At 28.4% G+C, this 21,830-nt stretch overlaps 1 protein-coding gene across 6 annotated transcripts; it reads left to right on the forward strand.

Annotated features, from left to right (window-relative positions):
- The first annotated feature begins 94 nt into the window (after positions 1 to 94).
- Positions 95 to 21,717, forward strand: LOC127289228 (protein phosphatase 1 regulatory subunit 12A). Of its 6 annotated transcripts, XM_051317038.1 has the most exons (22): positions 100 to 828; positions 4,069 to 4,199; positions 4,366 to 4,484; positions 4,649 to 4,808; positions 4,937 to 5,081; positions 5,208 to 5,341; positions 5,423 to 5,565; positions 5,787 to 5,924; positions 6,239 to 6,321; positions 6,398 to 6,524; positions 6,727 to 6,835; positions 7,355 to 7,492; positions 8,558 to 8,722; positions 8,948 to 9,073; positions 9,808 to 9,997; positions 10,637 to 10,786; positions 11,733 to 11,913; positions 11,991 to 12,100; positions 12,879 to 12,950; positions 16,326 to 16,649; positions 17,607 to 17,702; positions 19,619 to 21,717. In XM_051317038.1, the coding sequence occupies exons 1-21, from the start codon at positions 580 to 582 to the stop codon at positions 17,700 to 17,702; spliced, it is 3,090 nt and encodes a 1,029-aa protein (XP_051172995.1). In that variant the 5' UTR covers positions 100 to 579; the 3' UTR covers positions 19,619 to 21,717. The 6 variants fall into 6 exon arrangements, with proteins under 6 accessions (XP_051173037.1, XP_051172995.1, XP_051173029.1 ...); XM_051317080.1 differs by lacking the exon at positions 10,637 to 10,786 and having other exon boundaries at positions 95 to 828; XM_051317072.1 differs by lacking the exon at positions 7,355 to 7,492 and having other exon boundaries at positions 101 to 828.
- The last annotated feature ends 113 nt before the right edge of the window (positions 21,718 to 21,830 follow it).

The following is a 21,830-nucleotide window of genomic DNA, read 5'->3' on the forward strand; positions in this document are numbered from 1 at the left end:
CTCTAGTGAAAATTTAGTGACTATTGTGAGTTGGCCTTTAATCTTTCAAGAAACTGGAGCTGGACACACTTTCCGTTAGAACAGTCTACAAAGATCAACCTTCTTATTACTATACTCCGTGATTTGACAGCTGTTAAAAAGTGAGGTTATGTTTTATTATGAAGGTTATTACAACGTCAAAAGAAAAGAGCGCCCCCTTTTTCCCGTAACATATATCGTCATTCAGTGAAGTTGTACTGACCGATACCTTCTAAAATATTATTTTCGTGGACGTCCCACGACCAAGAATAGCCAAGAGTGAACACAGATTTTCCTCGGAAGAATTTTTCTGTTTAATATCGAGGAAAAAAGAATCCACCCTTGCACTCGTATATGGGGCCAAAAGACGACAAACCGTTATTTAAGCGAGGGAAATCGCACCCAGTGGAAGTGAAGTGAGGTGGGTTTTTTTTCACGGGGTTCGGAAACCTCGCCACAAGTGAGGATAGAGAAAAGTGTTTTCAAGAAGTGGTTATTAAAAGTGTGTGTGTTTGTGTGTGTGAGAGATTTCGTCTGGCGCGAGTGCACCACGGTTAGGAAATGTCTCTCGAAACCAGGTCGAGCTCTGCGCTTTTTAAACGGGCGGAACAGCTCAAGCGATGGGAACAATCGGATACAAATCGTGAGCCGGCTCAACCACGTCAGATCGCAAGGAAAATCAAATTTTCCGCGGACTGCGTATTTTTGGCAGCGTGTGCCGCAGGCGATAAAGAAGAAGTGATACGCCTTTTGCAAAAAGGAGCTGACATCAACACTGGCAATGTCGATGGACTCACTTCTTTGCACCAGGTGAGTGAAAATTTTACAAATTTCTAAACAATAGAAGAAAAAACTGTGTTTTTGCCATTTTCATTGACTCCCGCCCTTAAAATTCTTGCTCCACATAGAAAATGGAAACTTGTCAGCAACATTGCAGAAATAATTTGTCAACATTGAGGCAATGTTGCTGCAAGTTTCGGCTGCTGTGTGGGCCAGATCTCCCTCCCAAGATGGCTGCACTTCCCTCCAGCTGTCTAATTTCGGCTCGGCTATGCTCGGATTAGCTTACAACTCTAATCATCAATTCGATGCATCAGTTTCTTACTCATCGAGTTGTCATATGTGTCAGATTATATATTATTAAAAGTCAACGTACCGACTTTTTTCTCCCCTCACCCGCACAAGTCACTGACTTGTCGACAATGTCCCCTCTCCTCACCCCATATTAGCGAAAACTGTTTACATCCATTAAAATTGATAATTTCACTCAAATTCGAGTGATTAGTACATTCTCTGCTAAATAAACTCACTGTGGAAAATGATCTATTAAACTTACTAATTTCTTTTTAAATCAAGTTCTTTAATATTTATTTATTAGGTCTTAGGGCAAAAAGAACCCTCCAAAGATCAATTACATAATAAATTAATCGTAATAATAATGCTGAATACAATTAACATTATTATTATTAAAATGAATAATTCAATTAAAACTAAACATTAACTACATAAATGTTTAGTTAAATTTTACGACATGCTTTGAATAACAAAAAAAAATTATTATTATTATTATTATTATTGCAATCTTTTTAAACTGTCACAGAACATGCTTTTTCCTACCCACCAGTGACTTTTTCCGAGTCTTTTGCTTAGAATATTATGTAAAGGCGTGAATTAAATTCTATGAAAGGGAAGGCACAACCTTTACTTTGACCCTTTTAAATTCTAATGATCGCACGATATTATATTTTTTATAGCATTATTTGGGTTCTAAAAACATACAAGGTGAAATTATTTGAAATTAATTTTTAGAATTGAATATTAAAATGAAAAGTTCTTTTGAGTCATTTAAAGCTTTATTTATTTTTAACTTTGTTTCTGCTCCTGGTTTTATTTGAATTTTACGATTGAATGTCTAATCTTATAAGAGTGTTCACGCACATGTTTGAATCTTTTCCAATTAGAGCACTCGAATTAAGTTAACTAAGTGATTAGCGAAATTATATTTGTTTGAGACTTTCGCTATACTGATGTTGAAAAAAACGTCGAATGCAATTTGTTTATATCGCATTGTTACTACTATTCCACGTCTATTTCTGGTATTCACGTATTTGCAAAAATAGATAGCATAGATACATCATGAGTGCTATTTTTAGTTTTCTGTTATAAGTCCACAGAATCATGGTGTATGTGTTTCCTGCGTTAAATCCTTGGTGTTCCTGCCTCTGCAGCCTTGTAACGTGTGTGGTTTATTTTTTCTGGCTAAAGACACACGGCAACCTATATGCCAAGTTACTCGAGCAAGAAAACAAATAATTTAAGCAATCTTTAAAGTAATGGACCTTTCGTAATAATTGTAAGTTGTTATAATACTTTAACGATTCTTTCATTTTATCCCTCGTAAACTTCTCAATTATAGTATTTTCCTATATAAAGATTGAGTGTATTTTGAATCATTCTTCTCATTAGTACCTTAAAGGTTCAAATTCAAAGCATTGAATAAAATAAAATCAAGAAAATGTGACTTCAAATTCGTATTCCCATAAAACCTCGAGTAACAAGTTTCAAGTAAATTTAGTCGATTTTAAATTTTTTCCTCTGACAAATTGGATCCACCTTATTGAATTTTGCATATTTTCAAAATTTAACGATTCGTATTCAGCGACAATTTCGTCATTTGATTCGCCGAATTTTTATATGTTCGAATTATTATTTTTCAGAATTTTCATTAAATCGATTTTCTATATTATTGAATTTTTATATAACCAAAAATTCAATTGACAACATTTTTATTGAGTAGAATTTTCATTTGTTCGAATTATTATTTAATTTTTCAAAACCTAAAAGCTTGCTCTAACGAATGTTTTGAAAATTTTTAAGATTCTCTAATCGTATATTCATGTATTTTGAGTATATTTTTAGAGTTTAGTAAATATTTCAGGAACATTGTTATTGTGAATGTTAGTTAATATTTAGTTTACTCTTTTATTATCTATTAATTTTAGTTTATTTTGTAATATTTAGTAATTTTTATTATTTTTACTCAGTGTTTAATTTTTTTCATTGTGTTTAAATAACATTGTTAAACTAATAACGTTTTTCATTCTTCATTGTTATTTATAAAATGAATGATGACTCTATTCTGAGAATAAGAAACAGAAATACAATTACCTAAATGTTAAAATATTTCTCTGTTCAGAAAAATTAATAGAATTTAGTGATTTATTAAACAAAGTTATTAACAATGAATTGCTTTGTTAATAAGTCGACGTGCATAGTCGAATTTCGGGGCAACTCTTCTTTGCATCATCATGAAAAAGAAAAATATTTTTGATATCTTTGGCAAAAGACGCTTGCTCATCTTTTTTCTATTTATATCGAAGATTAATTTACAAATCAAGAGAATCTGTTTCCGTTATATATTTTTAAAAACACCAGAATACGTTCTATTTTTATAATTACTTTATTATAAATATAACTATTACACATGGTTTACTTATATTAGAAAAGAAAAGTCAAATCTTTTTTTATATATGTACATATTCATCAAGTTCTCATCGTTTACATTAACGAAATTTTCTCTTATTTATATATTCCGGAAGTTGTAAACAAAATCTTTTGCTTTTAAAATATTTTCAATAATTACTTTTCTAACTAAAAGCATTTTTATTTATTTTTTTTACCAACAAGAAATTGATTGTTATTTAGAGTAAAATGCTTAAATGTTTAAAAGAATCAATAATAGAATAATATGTAATTAATAATGTAAGTTTGAGAATAATGAATAATTTCTTATTTGGGAGAGAGAGAATAACTTTTTAAGAAAAAGAAGATCCTTATTAAGATTTAAATTAGTGCTGATTGAATAAAGAAATATCTTATGTAGTTAACACTTTTCTTCCCACACGTTAATTTCACATAAACGAATATTAACGTTGAAATTTGTGGCAGATTGAAGAAAAATTTTATTACTAAAAATTTAAATTTACTTCCGCCTTCAGAAAAAATTTCGAATAATTATAAATAATTTAAATTGCATTTTTATTTTTTCAGGCATGCATCGATGATGATTTGGATATGGTGGAGTTTTTAGTTGAACAAGGCGCAGATATTAATCGTGGAGATAATGAGGGTTGGACACCTTTACATGCCACTGCCTCCTGTGGATTTATATCAATTGCCAAGTAAGTAAAATATAATAAATAATTGAATAAAATACATTAATAGTAATACAGTAGAACCCATGCGTATTGGATTTCAAGGGATCAGAAAAAATAATTATTAATAATAATATTTAATTAGTTATAAATTTGTTTTTTTTTATGGGTTCTTATTTAAAATTCTTTTTAGATACTTAATTGAACAAGGTTGTAATCTCGCTGCAGTAAATAATGACGGCGAATTGGCTCTTGATATCGCGGAAAGCGATGAAATGGAAGATATGCTCCAACAACATATTAATAAAGCTGGTAAAATTCTATCAATTCCTTTTAAAAGTCCACTCGAAAGCTAGTTTCAAACATGTATTTGATATTATCATTTAAAATAGATTTTTGATTTAAAGTTGATTATTTTTTAATTACATCAGATATTGTTTTTAATTTGAAATTATATTTTCATATATTAATTGTAGGTATAGACTGTGATCAAGCTAGAAGTGAAGAAGAGAGATCGATGTTAAATGATGCGAGGGCTTGGAGATCCGGAGCTGCTGGTAAAGATACAGTACATCCAAGAACAGGAGCTACTGCGTTGCACGTGGCTGCTGCCAAAGGCTACATAAACGTCATGAAGTTAGTAATCCCTTAATATTGCAGGTTCTGTAAAATTTTCTACAGAATCTAATTTTAATTTGAAAATTCGTTTAATTTTTATGGGAAATTCATGTGCCCCTTTTTTTGACACAAAACAATTTTTTCAGTATTTTACTGCAAGCTCGGTGTGACGTTAACGCCCAGGACTATGACGGATGGACACCTTTACATGGAGCTGCACATTGGGGCCAATTAGAAGCCTCTAAACTCCTTGTGGAAAATTTCTGTGATATGGATATTAAAAATTATGCTGTATGTTTCATTATTATGATAATTTCTTTTTATCAAATTGACTTTATTTATTTTTTAAATCAATAAGTTTGTTTTTTCTTCTAATAATTTTCTTTATAAATAAATGAAATATTTTGATAAATTTAGGGTCAAACGGCATTTGACGTAGCTGATGGTGATATCCTGAAAGGTTTAGAAGAACTAAAGAAGAAGCAACAAACTCTACTTAAAGATCATCCACAAATCATTAACAAGAAGCAACCGGCAATACCAAAGAAACGGTAGGAAACTTTGCAGATTTTCAGCTAATAATATATTTTTTAATATTACAAATATTTAAATTTGAATTTATAATTTTACAGCGTATCTACAAATAATGAAAATACAGTGATTGCTCAGGAAGGTGTAGAATATGAAGAAGAAACGCCGAATAAAGTTAAGAAAGTCGAATTAGAAATTCAGTCTGATAAGGAGGAATCCAGCATAGGCACAAATAGTGAAGTCGGTAAGGAAATTTCAATGTTGATTAAAGCTTATTTTTTTTTTAAAAAAAAGGTTTTCGTAAACAAAAAGTAGATAGTCAATTTTGTTGATATGTCGATTCATTAGTTTATATCAACAAATGTAGAAACTGTTTTTCAAAGAGTGATAAATTTTTCAAAGTTGATTTGTAATTGTAATAAAAAAAAAAAAAAAAAATTCCTTGTGATAATGCTGCATGGATAGAGGAAGATGGTGAGATGGATACTGAAGCAAGCGAAGGTGAAAGTGATTCTGAGACTAGCTCAGAATCACAATCTTCCACGTGCTCAGATCAATCTAATTCCAATCTGTCGAATCATTCTTCTTATATTAATGAAGATGGTGAGTTTCAGTTGCTGTCAATTTTTTTTATGGTTCTTTCTTTCTGTATTGTATTTTATCTTTATCTTACATAGTTATGATTCATATCTAGTAATCATCTTTTTAGTCATTGGGAATTTATTTGGAAAGTTTATACATTCTCATTGAATGAGAAGATATCTTTTACTATTTTTGGTTTTTTATATTATATTTGTAATTGTTTTTTTTTATTTTGTGCCTCTGAATCTAGTTAGGAGATTTTCATTCTGTTAATTGACAAATTAAGAGAAAAAAATAGAAAATTGTTGATTTTAATTTGATTTTGACGTTTTCAGAGAAAAAGAATAGAGTGAATAGAGACGAAACAGCGTCACATAGTCCAACACCTTCTATAGAAAGCAACAAAGTTCCTAATCAGGTAAATAAGAAACGATTCCTTTTTTAAAACAAGATGCAATCTATTTTTCTTCAATCCTTTTACTTTTGTTCTCAAGGCCTCAATCGTGCCAATCAAACAAGAGACTGAGAATAACGATGAAGGTTCAATTCCGTCGTGGAGACGTTCTGGATCTTTTAAAAGTAGAAATCAAGATTCAGAACCTGTCAATTCTTTATCTTCCAGTGAGTATCAATTAAAAAACTTTCTGATTCTATTTCATTAATCCACGTGCTTTACTATTAATTTAATTCATTCAAATTTAAATTATTACGAATATTACATGATTTAAAATTTAGTTTACTCATTAAAAAAAATTTATTTTTATTTATCTAAATTAAATATTTACAATTTTTTACTTTATAATTAATAGAGGTGATTTTTTAGAAATAGAAGAGAAGGAGAAGACTGTAAAATTGACACCATCGCCAGTAAAAGTGAAAGAAGAACCTGAGGTAGTTTTGAGAAGAACCCACAGTTTCGAAACTGATGAAAAGTGAGTATATTTTTATAAAAAAAAAAAAAAAATAATTATAAAGCAATTTAGCTTCTTTGACACTAGATGCGTTACTATTTTAAAAAGAGCTTAGCGCTATTAATTGTTTTAATGTTATGAAAAGCTACATTACATCATCTCAAGCGCAAAGAATTCATTCATCGCTAACATTAACCCTCCGAAATTTTGATACTCAAATTAATGTCATTTATTCAGCTTTTTACTAAATTGCAGTGTTTCAGAGTAGAATAAACAAAAATTAATAATTAATAATAGAAACCAAAAATCGGAGGTTTTTTTTGCAAATTTTAAATGTTTATTAAATTTTGAGAATATAAAAAAGTTTAATTTAATTTTTTCATAAAATTCAAAAATATTTATCTAATAAATTGTTAATCCATAAGACAATACGAAATATTAGGGATTTCCGTAAAAGAAAAATGAAGAAATTAGGATTAGGTTAAAGTAATTAAAAGTTAAGTACGTAGAAGTACGCATGGCATGACGCATGTTACGCAGGTTCTATGAGCAGTACTTGGCATTACGAGCTCGTATCAAGGCATCTTCCTGCCCTACTCTCCATCGTTGCAACCCATCTTCTCCTACTCATAGCAACGCTGTGACCACTCGCTCTGCGTCCCTGCGCGAAAATTTCAGGTACTTGCTTGAATTTCAACATTCGTTAGCTTAATTCGGTAGGGTGCATGAATATCCCATTAAAAAAAAGATGGTTACAATTTTCATTTTAAAGAATTTTATTAGATATAATTACTTTTAAGACCTTAAAAACCTCTGAGGGATCACTTTTAAATAAATTAAATCAATTTTTAAAACATCGTCCACCATATTTGAACCGCCATTTTGAATTTTGGAAATCTGACATCAGATTCGAAAACCACGAAAACCTCTTAAGTAAAAATTCATTTAAAAATTAATTATATCTCATAAAATTCTTTAAAATGTAAATTATCAACTAATTATTTTTATGAGAAATTCATGCGCCCAGGCTCACAAGTTTTTGTTTAATTGAAATATTTTAGAAAGTTTTAGTTTTATAGTTTTAGGAATACTATAACGAGTGACATAGTATATTCACATACTTTTAATGAATTAATTAATATCTCTTATGATAGATTAAAAAAAATTAATTAATTATGCCAATGCTGAGCTAAATCATCTTAAATATAATAATAATCATAATAATATTTCATAGCTTTCAAAATGCTTCGAATTTGTGCTTCCAAGCTTTTGTTTAATTGCTTTAGTTACATTTTTATAAGTACAAAAGTAATTTTTTTTATCTATCGATTAACAATAATGATAATGGTCAATTCATTATTAGAAAGTGATAATACACATTTTTCAATCTGAATATAGTAATAAATTATTACATTTGAATGGTTGATTTTATGAGATTTTGAAATTTACGAATAAACTATTAACAAATTAATGAAATGTAACAAATTGAATAATAATCGTCAATGATTATACGTATTTAATATTAGGAAATAATAATGTTAATCATAATAGGGATGTGGGAATAGTTCGAATCGATCTTTTCATTTTTATTTTTTTTTGTGTTCATGTAATTGATTTAATTCGATTTGAGTTCTTAAATCTTTGATTTGCTTATCTCTAAATTGTAATAGATCCTAATATTTTACGATTAATTCCGATAAAAAGAATGTTGAATAATAAAAATTTATTTTGTTTAAACTTTAGGAAAAAGGACATTAAATTGAATTTAGATTTATCGAAAGTGCCTCAAGGGAATAATTTATCGCAATCTATTTCTAATAAATCTTCGCCTGTCTCTTCACTGTCAACATCAACAAATTTCACAACTACAACTATTACTAGTCCACTTCCTGGAAATCAGATTCGCAGGTAAATCTATTTTTATTTTAAAAATAAAACATAAATTAACAATTGTTTCTTTTGGTCAGAACGATTGTTAGTCGATTTTCTTTTATTATTAATTATTTAACTATCTAAAATCACCTACATAAACTTCATCTTAAAATAAATGTATAAATATTCAAATTTTTTATATTTGAATTGGTCTTAGAATCATTCTGACGAATTGTAATTATATTTAATATCACTGAATAGTTCTCAATCAGCGGATGACACTACAGTTATCTACACTTTAAACAATTCTGTGACGACTCCAATAACTCCCACAACACCAGGAGGTAGTAAACTAAGTCCTGGAAATATCTTCAAAAATTTCTTCAAGTGCGTACCATTTCATCGTCGTGGAGGAAAAAATGTTTTGTCTCACCACGAAATATATATGCAACATTTAATTATTAATTTAATCATTTATTTGCAGCAGCATGGAAATTTGCTTTTTCGTGTGAATCTTATTTACCTATATAAAAACTGCATTTTTTACAGAAATATTTTGCCAAATTTAATAATATTTTTCGCTTATCATATTACGTAGGTGCTCGACGATTTTTTTCAATAATAATTTTTTTTTTTAAAATACATTACGATGTATTTTAATTTATAAATCATCACATTTGCTGGAGTATCACATATTCCATTTAATTAATTATTTTGATGATTACATTTATAATTTTATTTTAAAACCTCAATTGACATTTAATTATTAGTTGACAATTTATTTTATATCTATTTCATAATTTAATTCAAAGTATTTAATTGCAACAATATATCTTTCTTTTTTAAAAAAAAATACTCTTAGCCCGTCAGGATGTACATTTTTTCCTCAGATTTAAATTGTGTTTATTATTAATAAATTTTTAAACCTATTTTATCCATAGAATGATTTGTTTTTTTTTATGTTGAAGCAAAGTGCGCTTTGTTTTATGATTCTTTTCTTTTTCTTTGATAAATTTTGTAATATTATAGAGCGCTTTGTTTTGAAATCGCTCGTTGTTTAATTTTATTTTTCTATTTAAAACTGATGATAATTGATGTTACTTTTTTTTGATAATACTTAGGTCATTCGTGCCTCCGGTCCGTGACGAAGAGAGTGAAACTCAGAGAAAGGCACATGCGAAAAGAGTGAGGGAGACACGTCGATCGACACAAGGTGTTACATTAGATGAAATCAAAAGTGCCGAGCAATTGGTGAAAAAAAAACAACAACAAAATAGCGATTCTCCTACCACTACGGCACCTTCGATGCAGGTAAAAACAATAACTTTCAGTAATTCAGTTTACCAAAAAAAACATTATTTACCAATTTTTATTTGTAGATAGTTATATCTATTTTTTAGTTTTGCCATTTTTTATTTCACCCTTATACAATGGAAAAACATACGTAAGTGATAGTTTGGTGAAAAATTAGTTTTTGTATCAATGGATTCAATAATTGTTTAAAATTAAAAAAAGAACAATTTTAGCAAATAAAATTACTCAAATTTTCAATTTAAAATCTCATGAAATTCAAATATTTTCAAAAATTTAAACATAAGAATTTTTTTATTTTTTTTTTTAGATAGATTTATTTTTATCATCGTGTACTTTTATTGTTTTAATTCATTTAACTTTATCATCACACATGAAATTATTATTAAGAACATTAATTCTGCGCTTTCTAGAAGAAGGGTATTTCCGTTAATTGGTAATGGATTTTTCTATTAACAAATTTACAAAAATAAATGTATAATTTTAAATAAGATTATTAAATAAAATGCGAGACTAACAAATTCATGAGTTACATAGTGGGACAGAGTTAATTTCAGGGGAGCTTAAAATTTTTGTGACGTAAATTAATAATTCTAATTTTTCAAGTTTTGTTGACTATTAATTTGTTTAATAACCCAGCCTGCGACTTCTGTGAGCAATACAGCCTCGATCACAGCTACCATAACAACAGCTACGCCAACAACAGTGACAGCAAGCAAAACATCCGAGGAGACTAATTTGCCTGAGAGACGGCCTTCTTGGAGACTCAGAGTAGATAACGGAAGCAAGGTCTGTGGATCCCATAATCTTCAAGTAGATACGACTAGAGATCAACACAGTAGCAGTTGGTGTGCATGGATATTAAATGTTATGGGGTGGAATTACGACTAGATGTTAGGTATATTAAATAAAAAAAAAAAAAAGCGTCACTATTTAGACTCATCGCGAGAGGTTCTATTTTCACATTCATCGAAAAACAATATCGAACCGCGGTAAAATTTGTCACAAAATGAACAAATTCTTTCTCGTTGAGAAAATTATAAATTTATTTTAGATGCGCGGAAATTTTCAGCATGACTAAGAAATACTTTATGAATGCAACACACAACCTTGGGATTTTCATTTTTACAGTTTCAAATTGAAATTCACATCTTCCAGAAGTCTACTTTGAATGAATTCAATCTGTAGATTGAATGCTTAGCTGTAGAAATTAGGAGCGCATGAATTATGAATGAGCATGTATTGTAGATTTTATTTTTTTTTTTCGTTGAACTATTTTAAGGGGAATTGACTCGTTAACAACTTGGAAAAATGTTTTAATGTATGTGTGATAAATCACGAGTTTTTAAATATTAACTTCTAATATTTATTATGAAGCTAATTTTTAGATATTTATTTGCGGTTAAAATGAATTATTTTTGTCATCTTTAGATGAGAAAAATAAAAAAAATCGATTTGGACCATTTTAATCGATAATAAGCTAAAAATCATCTTCATATGGTAATTAATTGATCTAGGATCGATAATAATCAATTAGATTGGCTCTTTTTGTTTCTTCTTGGCTTTTCTTATTAATTATTGAGAATCTAGTTTTAGATGTTAGTTCTTTGTTTCTTATTGGCTTGCCTTTATTAATAATAATTTTCTTGGCTGATCATGAAAAACGTCGATTGCTGAGAATGAAGTAATTTTTTTTTTTTTTTTTGTTATCAAGACTTTATTATTTTACATGTAGTTCCAGTTAGAGGATGCAAATAATAGATCCAGCGATACAACGGCCTACATCCGAAGACCTTCCGGTGGCTCTAATACTCCAAGGCCTAGTTCGGCTCCAATTGACACCATCACCGCCAGTACTGCTGAAACTACTGTTACTTTACCTCTCAGAAGACCTTTGAAACCTCCGGAAGACAAAGGTTGGTTCTATTATTTTCCTTAAGCTGTTAATTTATTAATAAATAATTAAATAAAAAATTTTATTCTTTTTGCGTAGAACAAGATAAGGAAAATGACAGCAGAAACGCACAAGCCACCCAAGCTGTTATACAAAGGAGACGAAGGCCAAAAAGAAGATCAACCGGTGTTGTTCACGTAGATATGGACGTAAGAATTTTCAATTTAAAGAATTTTATTTTATTTTTTAGGCGAATTTTCATTTTTCGAATTAGCCTTTAATTTCGGTGAAATAAAAATTGAAAATAATTTTTAATTTTTTTCTGGAATTTATTTAAAATCTACTATCTATTGACAATATTTGTTTGCGTGAGCTTCTTTATAACATGAATGAGCTTTAGTGTGAGAAACATGTCTGGAATTCTGTGACATTTTCAGCACAACTACCTTGTCAGAAATTTATGCTATTTCATAATCTCTCATAACACTGACTCGCATCTCGAGGCCCATGATATTTCCGCCCGCCATCAGACTGCAGTGCTTTTATACTTTATTTTTCATGCGAAACTCACCCAATCTTATGTGTGGGTGTAACGAATTACTGTTTACTTTCACGTCAAAGTAAACATTAACCCAATAACAACTCGTGAGAGTTGAAAATTGATCGATGATTGGTATATGATGATGAGAAAAATATTTCAGACACAAATTCAACCTTGTCCTTAATATACAAAGATTTTCATTTTTTACGATATTTTAAAATTCCATATTGGTTAATTTTAAAATTTACGCTGAAATATTTATTCGAATAAATGAAAATTCTGTCAAATAAAAATGCTAACAAATTAATTTTAGGCATTATTCATGCTCTTATTAGTTAGAAGATAATATTATTAATTTCATAATTTAATAATAATTATAAATTTTAAAATTTTGTAATTTCAAATTAAGTTTGCTGTGATTTTATGTCCATAATTTTTTCTTGTAGGAAATAGATCCCGAAAAGCAAGATGTTTCAGCGGGAGGTGACTGCGACGATTCTAAAATTAATAATAACGAGGTGAGCTCATTCAAATATTACTAATCGATTATTTATTGTTTGATTTAGATTTTTTATTTTTATAATTTCATTATTTATTTCATCATATTGAATTTATGAGATGGATAAAGAAGCTCTATAATTAATTCTATTTTAGACACTTAAAGGTATAAATTTTGGTTAATATAGTTATCGACACTTCATTATAACATAAATTTCTTATATAATAATATTATATTTCCTGCATTTATTTTATTATTTTTTATTTAAGCGAATTTTAAAATTCGAATCGCATAAAATTCGATTGAACGAGAATTCTGTCAAATTTTAATTCGAAAAATGAAAATTCGTTTAAAAAATAAGTATTTTTGATAAAATACTTTGAAATAAAAATTTTAATTAATAATTTTTATGGGAAATTCGTGCGCCCCTTTAAAATTTGTAGAGTTCGGTTTTTTGAAAAGAGGTATCGTGGGAACGAATAGCAATTTTTTTAGTTTGTTTACAACTTGGCTGGCAAATTTTCTGGTAAATAAGTCAGTGCTGTTAATAGCTAGACCGATTTATCCACAGTGTAAATTACCTGTTCGAATGTCAGTTCTCGTATTGGCAGACATTGCGTCTCGGGGGAATAAGTTCTACATCAATACATACGACATATATGAATAATGCTGCGTAATATTTGAGTACTTTTACACTCTACCATGGCTTTGTGATATTTTTGGATGAGTTCCTGAGAAGATTAACCTCTTGTCTTACAAGCTTAAGTAAAAATAGCCTCTTTGGTTTGTAGAAATTTGATTGAATCATTTTATTTTGACGATCATGAATCTCAACAAATTGATATTATTTTATTTAAAGCTCAAATGAAAAATTTCATAAATTACAATTAGTTTATTCTTTGTCATTTTTTTTAAGTATTTAAAAATATTGGTTTTTTGTATGCATCGCGTGTGGTGAATACATAGGGGAGATCTATTTTTAACACTACCTTCCAATCGCATTATTTGAAAACTAAACTTCTCGGCAGTTCATGAATTTAATTAAAAAAAAACTTCCCGAATTGTAAAAACAATTGTAAACTATTTTTTTTAACATTGACAGATTTTTGAAAATTTTTTATTTTACAAATTCCTTGAATTCGCACTTTAAAAAAAATTGTTAATTTTTTTTTATCAACTGTGCAATTAAAGTTTTAAAAAAATTTGAATGTTAAATTATTCCTGCAGCATGACTTGCTTTTCTTTTATTTTCTATCTAAGGAGATACAAAGCGTTTGAGGAGTCAAGAAACATAATGTCACGCGCCAGAAATAATTTGCAATAGAAAATTTATTTTTGTTAATCAATATACTTGCTTATTTATATTTCTTTCTACATTTACAGTAAGAATTTAAATTTATCAAATTATTTAAAGATCTAAATGATCAAATTTATTTTAAAAACCAAATATATATATTATTTCGTAATAGAAAAAACGAGAAAAAAAGAATTCTTTTTAAGTAAACGACCTTAAATTGAATTTTAAATTTTTTCTATCTAAGTTCTATTTGTTTATTTGGTTATTTGGAGAATAGAATATGTCTGGCTTAGTTTCAACCTTGAAATGATTTCCTCGACTTCTGGTTTATCCAGTAAATTCGCTTAATACAAAATTGGCTAATGTGTATCATTAAGCTATAGACACGTGCCAAGTAAATATTGCGTAGCAATAAATTTGAATTGTGAAAATGATTTAGCGTTTCTTACAAGAAATTTCGTTTTAAAAAGAAAACAAAAGATAAATAATTAATTTTCATAGGCTATTTGATAACTTTATTCAACTTAAAATATTATAATTAGAAATTGAATAATAATTATATCTGATAAAATTATTGAAAATGAAAATTCTAACGATTTTTATGCAATAATTACGCGCTCCAATTTCTATAAATTAACTGTTTTAAGAAAACAGGAACTGAATTTTTTTTAAATTTCATTTTTTGAATTAAATTATTTAATTGATTGAGAATTAAAAATATCAACTTTTTGAAGCTTTTATATATAATGTAATGCGATTTTTTTTGTGTAAAGTCAAGTTTATTGCAAGCAATAGAGTTTGCGCAAGAATCTCTGCAATCTCATTAAAAAGAAAAGCACTTGATCATGAACGTGTACTAAAGTTTCTAAAAATAATAGATCGACATTAGTAACATAGTGTTCATTTGACATTTAAAAGCACTCGTTGTATTTGCTTGATGATCGTGTCTCCTCCTCTAATAGTAAGGTGAATCATCGAATTTTATTGATAATAATTAATTTTGCGTATACAATAAAATTTGTAGGAATTTTCATGACGAAGGAATTTTGCCCTTTCCCAAGGGTTATTATCATCATTAGAGACTCGCGCTTCAAATCTCGGGGATTCACTTGGTGTGAGATTTTACGAGCGTTCCATAAATAACTTGCAGAAGGAAAACGATGGAGAAAACTTGATGATGAAAGGCTAGTTCTGCTAGTTGGTCTACGTCAGTTAAACACTTGCTGTCAGAAGCTGTTGACTTCTCTGAAAAGAGTGAATTCTCAAGTGTCCATTTATTTATTTATTTATTAAAATTTTTTATAATTATAATGAGCGTTTTAAAGTGCCGCGTTAAATACAAGTCAATGTGTAATTCAAGGTAAATTTAAATTTGTGCAACGAAGGAAAATTCACTCGCCAAAAATATGTCATCGTATAAGAAACGAACCCAAGCAAAACCAACGACTGCAGCCGGTTTGAGAGCTCAAGCAACTGCAAATGGAAGTTCAATATTCCGAAATCGACCAAGAAGTATATCGGGATTGTATGGACCAAATCAAAATAGTTATTCATCTCTTTTGGGTGTTCAGTCATCAAATTCGCCATACACGTCTGCGTCATTTATAAACAAAACCTCTTCAAAATCGCCGAGTTCATCATCATATATTAAAAAGGCCTATTCGAATTCGGCAAATAATTTAAATTTCCCAAAATGTTATAGTGTTTATGGTGGCACATCTTCCGGTTATGGAGGTTTAACAATACCAACTCACTCGAGTATTAGTTCGCTAAATCTCGCGACACCCATCAGTAGTTACAATTATTTAGGGCGTAGTAATAGTTTCAACTCAAGTAATAGGACAAATTTGAAAAGAGGTGGCAGCTTCAATCGATCGAAGAAAAAATCACAGTTAAGCATCGGATCACGAAGTTCGAGTCTGCAAAGTTTGACAGGATCTGAGGGCTACGTTGTAAGGATTAGAAATAAATTCTTTGTACAATTGTTTATTTTTAATTACATAGAAGTGTCATTTTAGACATTATTCATGCGTCTCATAAAATCATTGTTAAATTAAATTTAAAAAACTTAAATTTAATTATTTTTCTTTTCAACAGAGTGGTCAAGAACGATCAGGACGATCAAGTAGACTTGGCTCAGTATCGTCTATAACCTCAGAGACTCCTTCGCTGCCAACGAGGACAAAATCTGTAACCTCGGAAAATGGGGAGCTTGACTACAAAAAATTGTATGAGGAGTCACAGGCAGAAAACGAGAGGCTTCGAGAAAAACTTCGAAGATCGGATGAACAATTAAAAGAAGTCCGCGGTCTTCTCGATAAAGCGCAAAATACCCAAAATAAAAATAATCTTTCGGAAACGGAGAAAAGAGAAAGGAGAGCAATGGAAAGAAAACTTTCGGAAATGGAAGAGGAGCTTAAGGTAAGATTCGATTTATCAATTTTAATATTATATTTAAAAACCTTCTGCTTCGATTATCATATACTTTTATCATGGGTATATCAAATTCTTTTTTTTCGGAAAAAAAAATTAAAAATATAAACTCGAATTAATTTCTTTATTCTATTTGCTCTTTCAGTGTCTCGCCTAACAATTTTCCTTTATTAAGAAATGCACGTCCAAGTTTTGAATTCTGTTTTGTTTTTTTGTGATTGATTGCAATGAATTATTCTCACCTTTCTTCGTGGCTGTATCTGTATTTAATCATTTTTTTTATTTTTTTTTAAATTTTATTTTACGATTTCATTTTACTGAGCGTATAATTTTTTTTTAATTTTCTTTTTTATTTATACCTTATTATTTCGTAAAGAAATTTTTTCTTAATTTTTTTGAGTCTCACTTATATTTTTTTAAAAATTGAAATCAATACTTGGATACAGCTATCTATAATTATCTTTTTGAAAAATAAAGAGAGCTTAGCGCATTGCTTTTTTCATGATCATTTACCGACTTTTCTTTGATAGGTATTTGTCCTTTTATTTTTTGATACCCTTGGATTGAAACAGACGGACTTTGCCTCCTTTTCTTTTATTAAGATTGAAACCCAGATTTGTTCCCCTGTGCTTTCGAGATAAATAATAAATCGTGTTTCTTTAAAATTCAATTTAGAAATATTTAATTATTTGAAGAAGGAAAAGAAGCAGGTTTGAAAAAAAAGTTGGATAAGTTATTCTAAAAAATAGAAAAATTTGGAAAGGAAAAAGGAGAATGGAAAATAAATTGAAAGAAACGAATCCATTTCTAGGAAATTTCAAAAGGCAAATGCTTAAAAAAAGCATCTGTCTTTATAATTTATCGATTAAATTAATGACTGCTTGGTTTTTTTTTGGGAGATCGAGGCATCTGGGTTAATTGGGCTAACTGTTTCACTGTTTACAGCAATTGCAAAAGCTCAAAGCTGAAAATGAGAGATTGAAATCCGAAAATTGGGCACTTACCCGCGTGGTAGCCAAACTCACCAATACTACTAAATAGGTAAAGGATATAATGACAAGCATCTGTGTTAACAATGTAAAAATTGTACATTTTTTATGTACGACATTAATTACATTTTTTATGTTCTGATCTGCAATATTAAAACTTGAATTGTTCATCGCTACACTCACTTTCTTACACCACTAAGCTTTTGCAGATAGTTCATTTTTCGAGTTTTGGTTACTCTCACTCTGATCATTCATTGTACGATTTGTTGGGTGAACAAATAACACTGTTTAATTATGATATTCGTCTACACCTATGTAATTTTTAAATTATTCAATATTTAGGTTGTCTTGATTGTTCACTTTAATTATTATTAACTTTGCCATATATGTATATGTGTCAATTAATTTTAATTGTAATTAAAAACAATTTCTTTAAGTAGTTCACACACAAGTAGTCTTTATCTAAAAATTGATTTTGGATCCAACAATTTATAGTTAATCTCCGGCCTATTATTTTCATTTTTATTTGCTTATGTCGTTCAAACTTTAACTCTAAAATTCAAATTTGACATGAATAATAGTTCAGAATGGATTTACTTCAATCTAATTCTACCAGGTCTTTGGTACAAATTAATCAACTGTTTTTTAAATGTTCCTATTTTCATTTTTTTTATTTCTCGAGCATTTTGTATATTCATATTTATATAAAAAATTGACAAAATTTTGACTGATTTTTAAATGACACACGCTAAAAAAAGTTTCAATGAAACATTGTAAGTAATCTCTGAAATAGCTATAAGTATAGTTAATATGGCACCAGAGATAATCCAAGTTCGCTGGAATAGTGAAAATGACATTTCTGATATTCAATTGTATTATAGATATGGCAGAAATCTTATTTCACAGAAACTTCATTTGCCAGAATTTTTATTTGTACAAATTGTCATTTGATAGAAATTTTAAAACGCCGAATTTTCATTTGACCGAAATTGCAAATGATCGAACAAATATCCGACAGAAAAGTTACGGGAATTTTAAAATTAATCACAATTTTCTTGATTATTTTTGATAATTTTAAAATTCACGTCAAAACTTTTCTGTCCGATATTTGTTCGGACATTTGCAATTTCGGTCAAATGAAAATTCAGTGATTTGATAATTCGTACAAACTTCCGACAAATAAAGCTTCGATTAGGTATTTTTTTCTATTGAGGAAAGAAATCAGAAGAATGGCGTTATAGATGCATGAAATAATAAAATTACATCATCACTTAAACATAAGGAATCATTTTTTCACGAGAAAGACGAGGAAGCATGACGTTTAGTATAATTTTGCAAATAGATTTTATTTTTTCCAATAACATAGAAATTCATGATTTCTCCTGTTTGGACATTTGTAATAAATAGCAAAGACTGTCTTTTTTTAAATTAACCACTGGGTGCTCTAATTTAATTTTTTAGGAATTTTTACTTTCACTCTTGCACTATCTATTTTTTTATAGAGAAATAATTCATTCGCGTTACTGGAATGTATCTCTTTTTAATTAATGTAACTTAAGTTATGAAAAATCGAGTTTCACGCCTTTTAAATTGGCATGAGTTTTCATAAAATTAGAATGTGTGTCTTTTGTAGTGTTGCAGAGGTAAAAACAATTTTTAAGAAAGAACATTTTAATGATAATATCCTATACGCAAATTGTTGAAATATTGATAAAAATTAATTAATAATGTAAATAATAAAGTAGTTTGGAAATTTAAAAAATTTTAAATATTATCAAAATTGTTAAGGGTTTGTAAAAATATAAATTACGAAAAAGTTTGTATATTGAAAATGGAAATTAATTAATTAATGTAATGACGGTAATTCTCTTCATTCATTACATTAAATTGACATCGAGAAACAAACAAATTTTCAACATATTATAAATAATTAATAAATATATAATAAATTAAAAAATTTTCTTCTAGGTGATGGAGCAATTAAAATGTGAAAATCAGAAATTAAAGGATGAAAATGGTGCCTTGATTCGAGTGATCAGCAAGTTATCCAAATAACTCTAATGATCCCAGTTTAAAAGGCTATCCCACCGCTTTATCCAACTCGTATTATTAAAATGAATTTATTTTATCTCTACCAACAATCGACGTATCTTTGTGTTAGCTATTTAATTTATTTTAAATCGAATCAGTTACTCTTGTGGCTGTGCCAAATGCGTAAACAAACCTCATTTTTTTATTCCTCCGATTTGATGGATTAAAATCTTCAAATGATGAGGAGAAGTATATTTAATAATCTTTTTCTTTTATCGCCATTTAATGGAATTTTCCCTTTATAAATAATTTGACAAGATTGTTATTTATTTTTTTTTTTAAAGTCGTATTTAATTTATAAATCTTACTGCAATCTTTTATCATATTACAGTCAAAGAAAATGTTTCATACTTTTAAGAAAATAAATTTTTATATTAATTTTAAGAAATAGGTTTTTCTAATCTGCATAAAGGAATTTTTTTATAAAGAAATCTTTTCATCAGTTTTTATTTTGATATCATTGAGAAAAGCTTTTCTTCTTGAAAAGGAACTTTTCTGCAATTAGAAGAAGAAAAAATTGTATTCAATTTTTGATAATCAAATTTTTAAAATTTCGTCCTAAATCTCGTGCTTCGTGTGGCCTTTCCAAAAGACTGCATTTTAGAAACATTTTCATCTCGCGATTATTATTGCAGCGGTATAATATTGAATTTTAAATATTGTAACATTTGCAGACTCGTATCATCGAGTGCGTAATCACATTTTAGAATAACTTTCTAAATTTATACATAAAAAAATACCAATTGCATTGTGGATAAAAATATATACGAATTTTGTATTTATCTTCAATTAAATCTCACGGATTGCTCAGAAGTAACGTGGATTTTTTTCTTAGTCCTGTTTAGAAGTGCTTTTACGCACGCACATACACCCACACGCATGCGTTTGCGCGCGTAATAAATATATATATATATGCAACGAGAAAGATTTGTAATCGTGTATCTGTGACAAATTATAAATTGACACGTTTTTAATAAAAAAAAAAAAAAATGCTGTTGTAAACAATTGTAAAAATTAAGTCATTATATAGTTGTTTCATAATGAAGTCTGTTACAAAAAATAACATAGAATAACCAATCATTTAGTTAGAAACTTCTATTGTACTGTATATGATAGTGATATCTATGTGCTTACTGTATTATATAGTTTTTAAAGTGTTCAGGCAAGACTATCACTCTTATGGAATACCCTTTATATTGTATATGTTATCAGAATTTTATTATTAATAATAAGCGAATTCATCTTTATCAAACAGGCCAAATTTTATTCACGGTGATATTCGATTTTTATACGGGATTACACATTTCTTATGGGTTGCAGCTTGACCCCCCATATATTTGTTGGTACTTTCAAAAATATTTAAATCTATTTTTTTTAAAGTCCTTATTTTTACTCCTTAAAAAGGATTTTATTTTTTAATACAGAATATAAAATTGATGTAAAACGTTAAATAGCACTTGCAATAGGGTAAGTGTGAGTATTACTGCCGCTTCCACTATGGCTGCAAAATTTAAAAAAAAACTGATCAATAATCAGTTAATGTAGTTATTTAATAAATCGCACTCTAGCAAAAATCTATTTTCTTAAGCTCTTTATTAAGGATGAAAAAATTTTAAAAGACAATCTAGAAACAATAAATAATTTAATTTTTTTTGTCAGAGTGTGATCAAAGTTAGAACTAAAAGGAAAATTATCGTGCTTGATTTTGGAAATATGATACTGATTTGATAAAGATAAAATTCTGTTTAAAATTATTTTCAAAATCAATTGTCTAACACATATCATGTTACAATTCAGATTGTCTTCTCATACATCGCTCTAATTTTTAAGCTTCATTTATAAAAGAATCTAAAAAAAGGAAAAACAAAATTATACACATACTCGAAGAACTCCGATTTATAAGTTAAACACTATATTTGATTTTGTGCTTGTATCTATAAAGGATAAATCAATTAAAATTTGCAAAATATATTTTATATTTTTGATGTTTTAACTATGGCGATATTTAAGAAATATTAAAAAAAAGATAAGTTATTTTATTGTTTTCTTTCATTGAGTTTTGTGCTTAAATTATTTAGAGGGACAAGAA

Source organism: Leptopilina boulardi, unplaced genomic scaffold (assembly GCF_019393585.1).
Source record: "Leptopilina boulardi isolate dan_hultmark-lab unplaced genomic scaffold, ZJU_Lbou_2.1 LbouV2_123, whole genome shotgun sequence".
Lineage (NCBI taxonomy): Eukaryota > Metazoa > Arthropoda > Insecta > Hymenoptera > Figitidae > Leptopilina > Leptopilina boulardi.

Excerpts from the sequence above, each read along its gene's own strand:
- LOC127289228 (XM_051317038.1), top strand. The coding sequence starts at position 580 with ATGTCTCTCGAAACCAGGTCGAGCTCTGCGCTTTTTAAACGGGCGGAA. Across the intron at positions 9,074-9,807 it reads ATCTTCAAAAATTTCTTCAA|GTCATTCGTGCCTCCGGTCC; the intron begins GTGCGTACCATT and ends GATAATACTTAG. Across the intron at positions 10,787-11,732 it reads GAGTAGATAACGGAAGCAAG|TTCCAGTTAGAGGATGCAAA; the intron begins GTCTGTGGATCC and ends TTTTACATGTAG.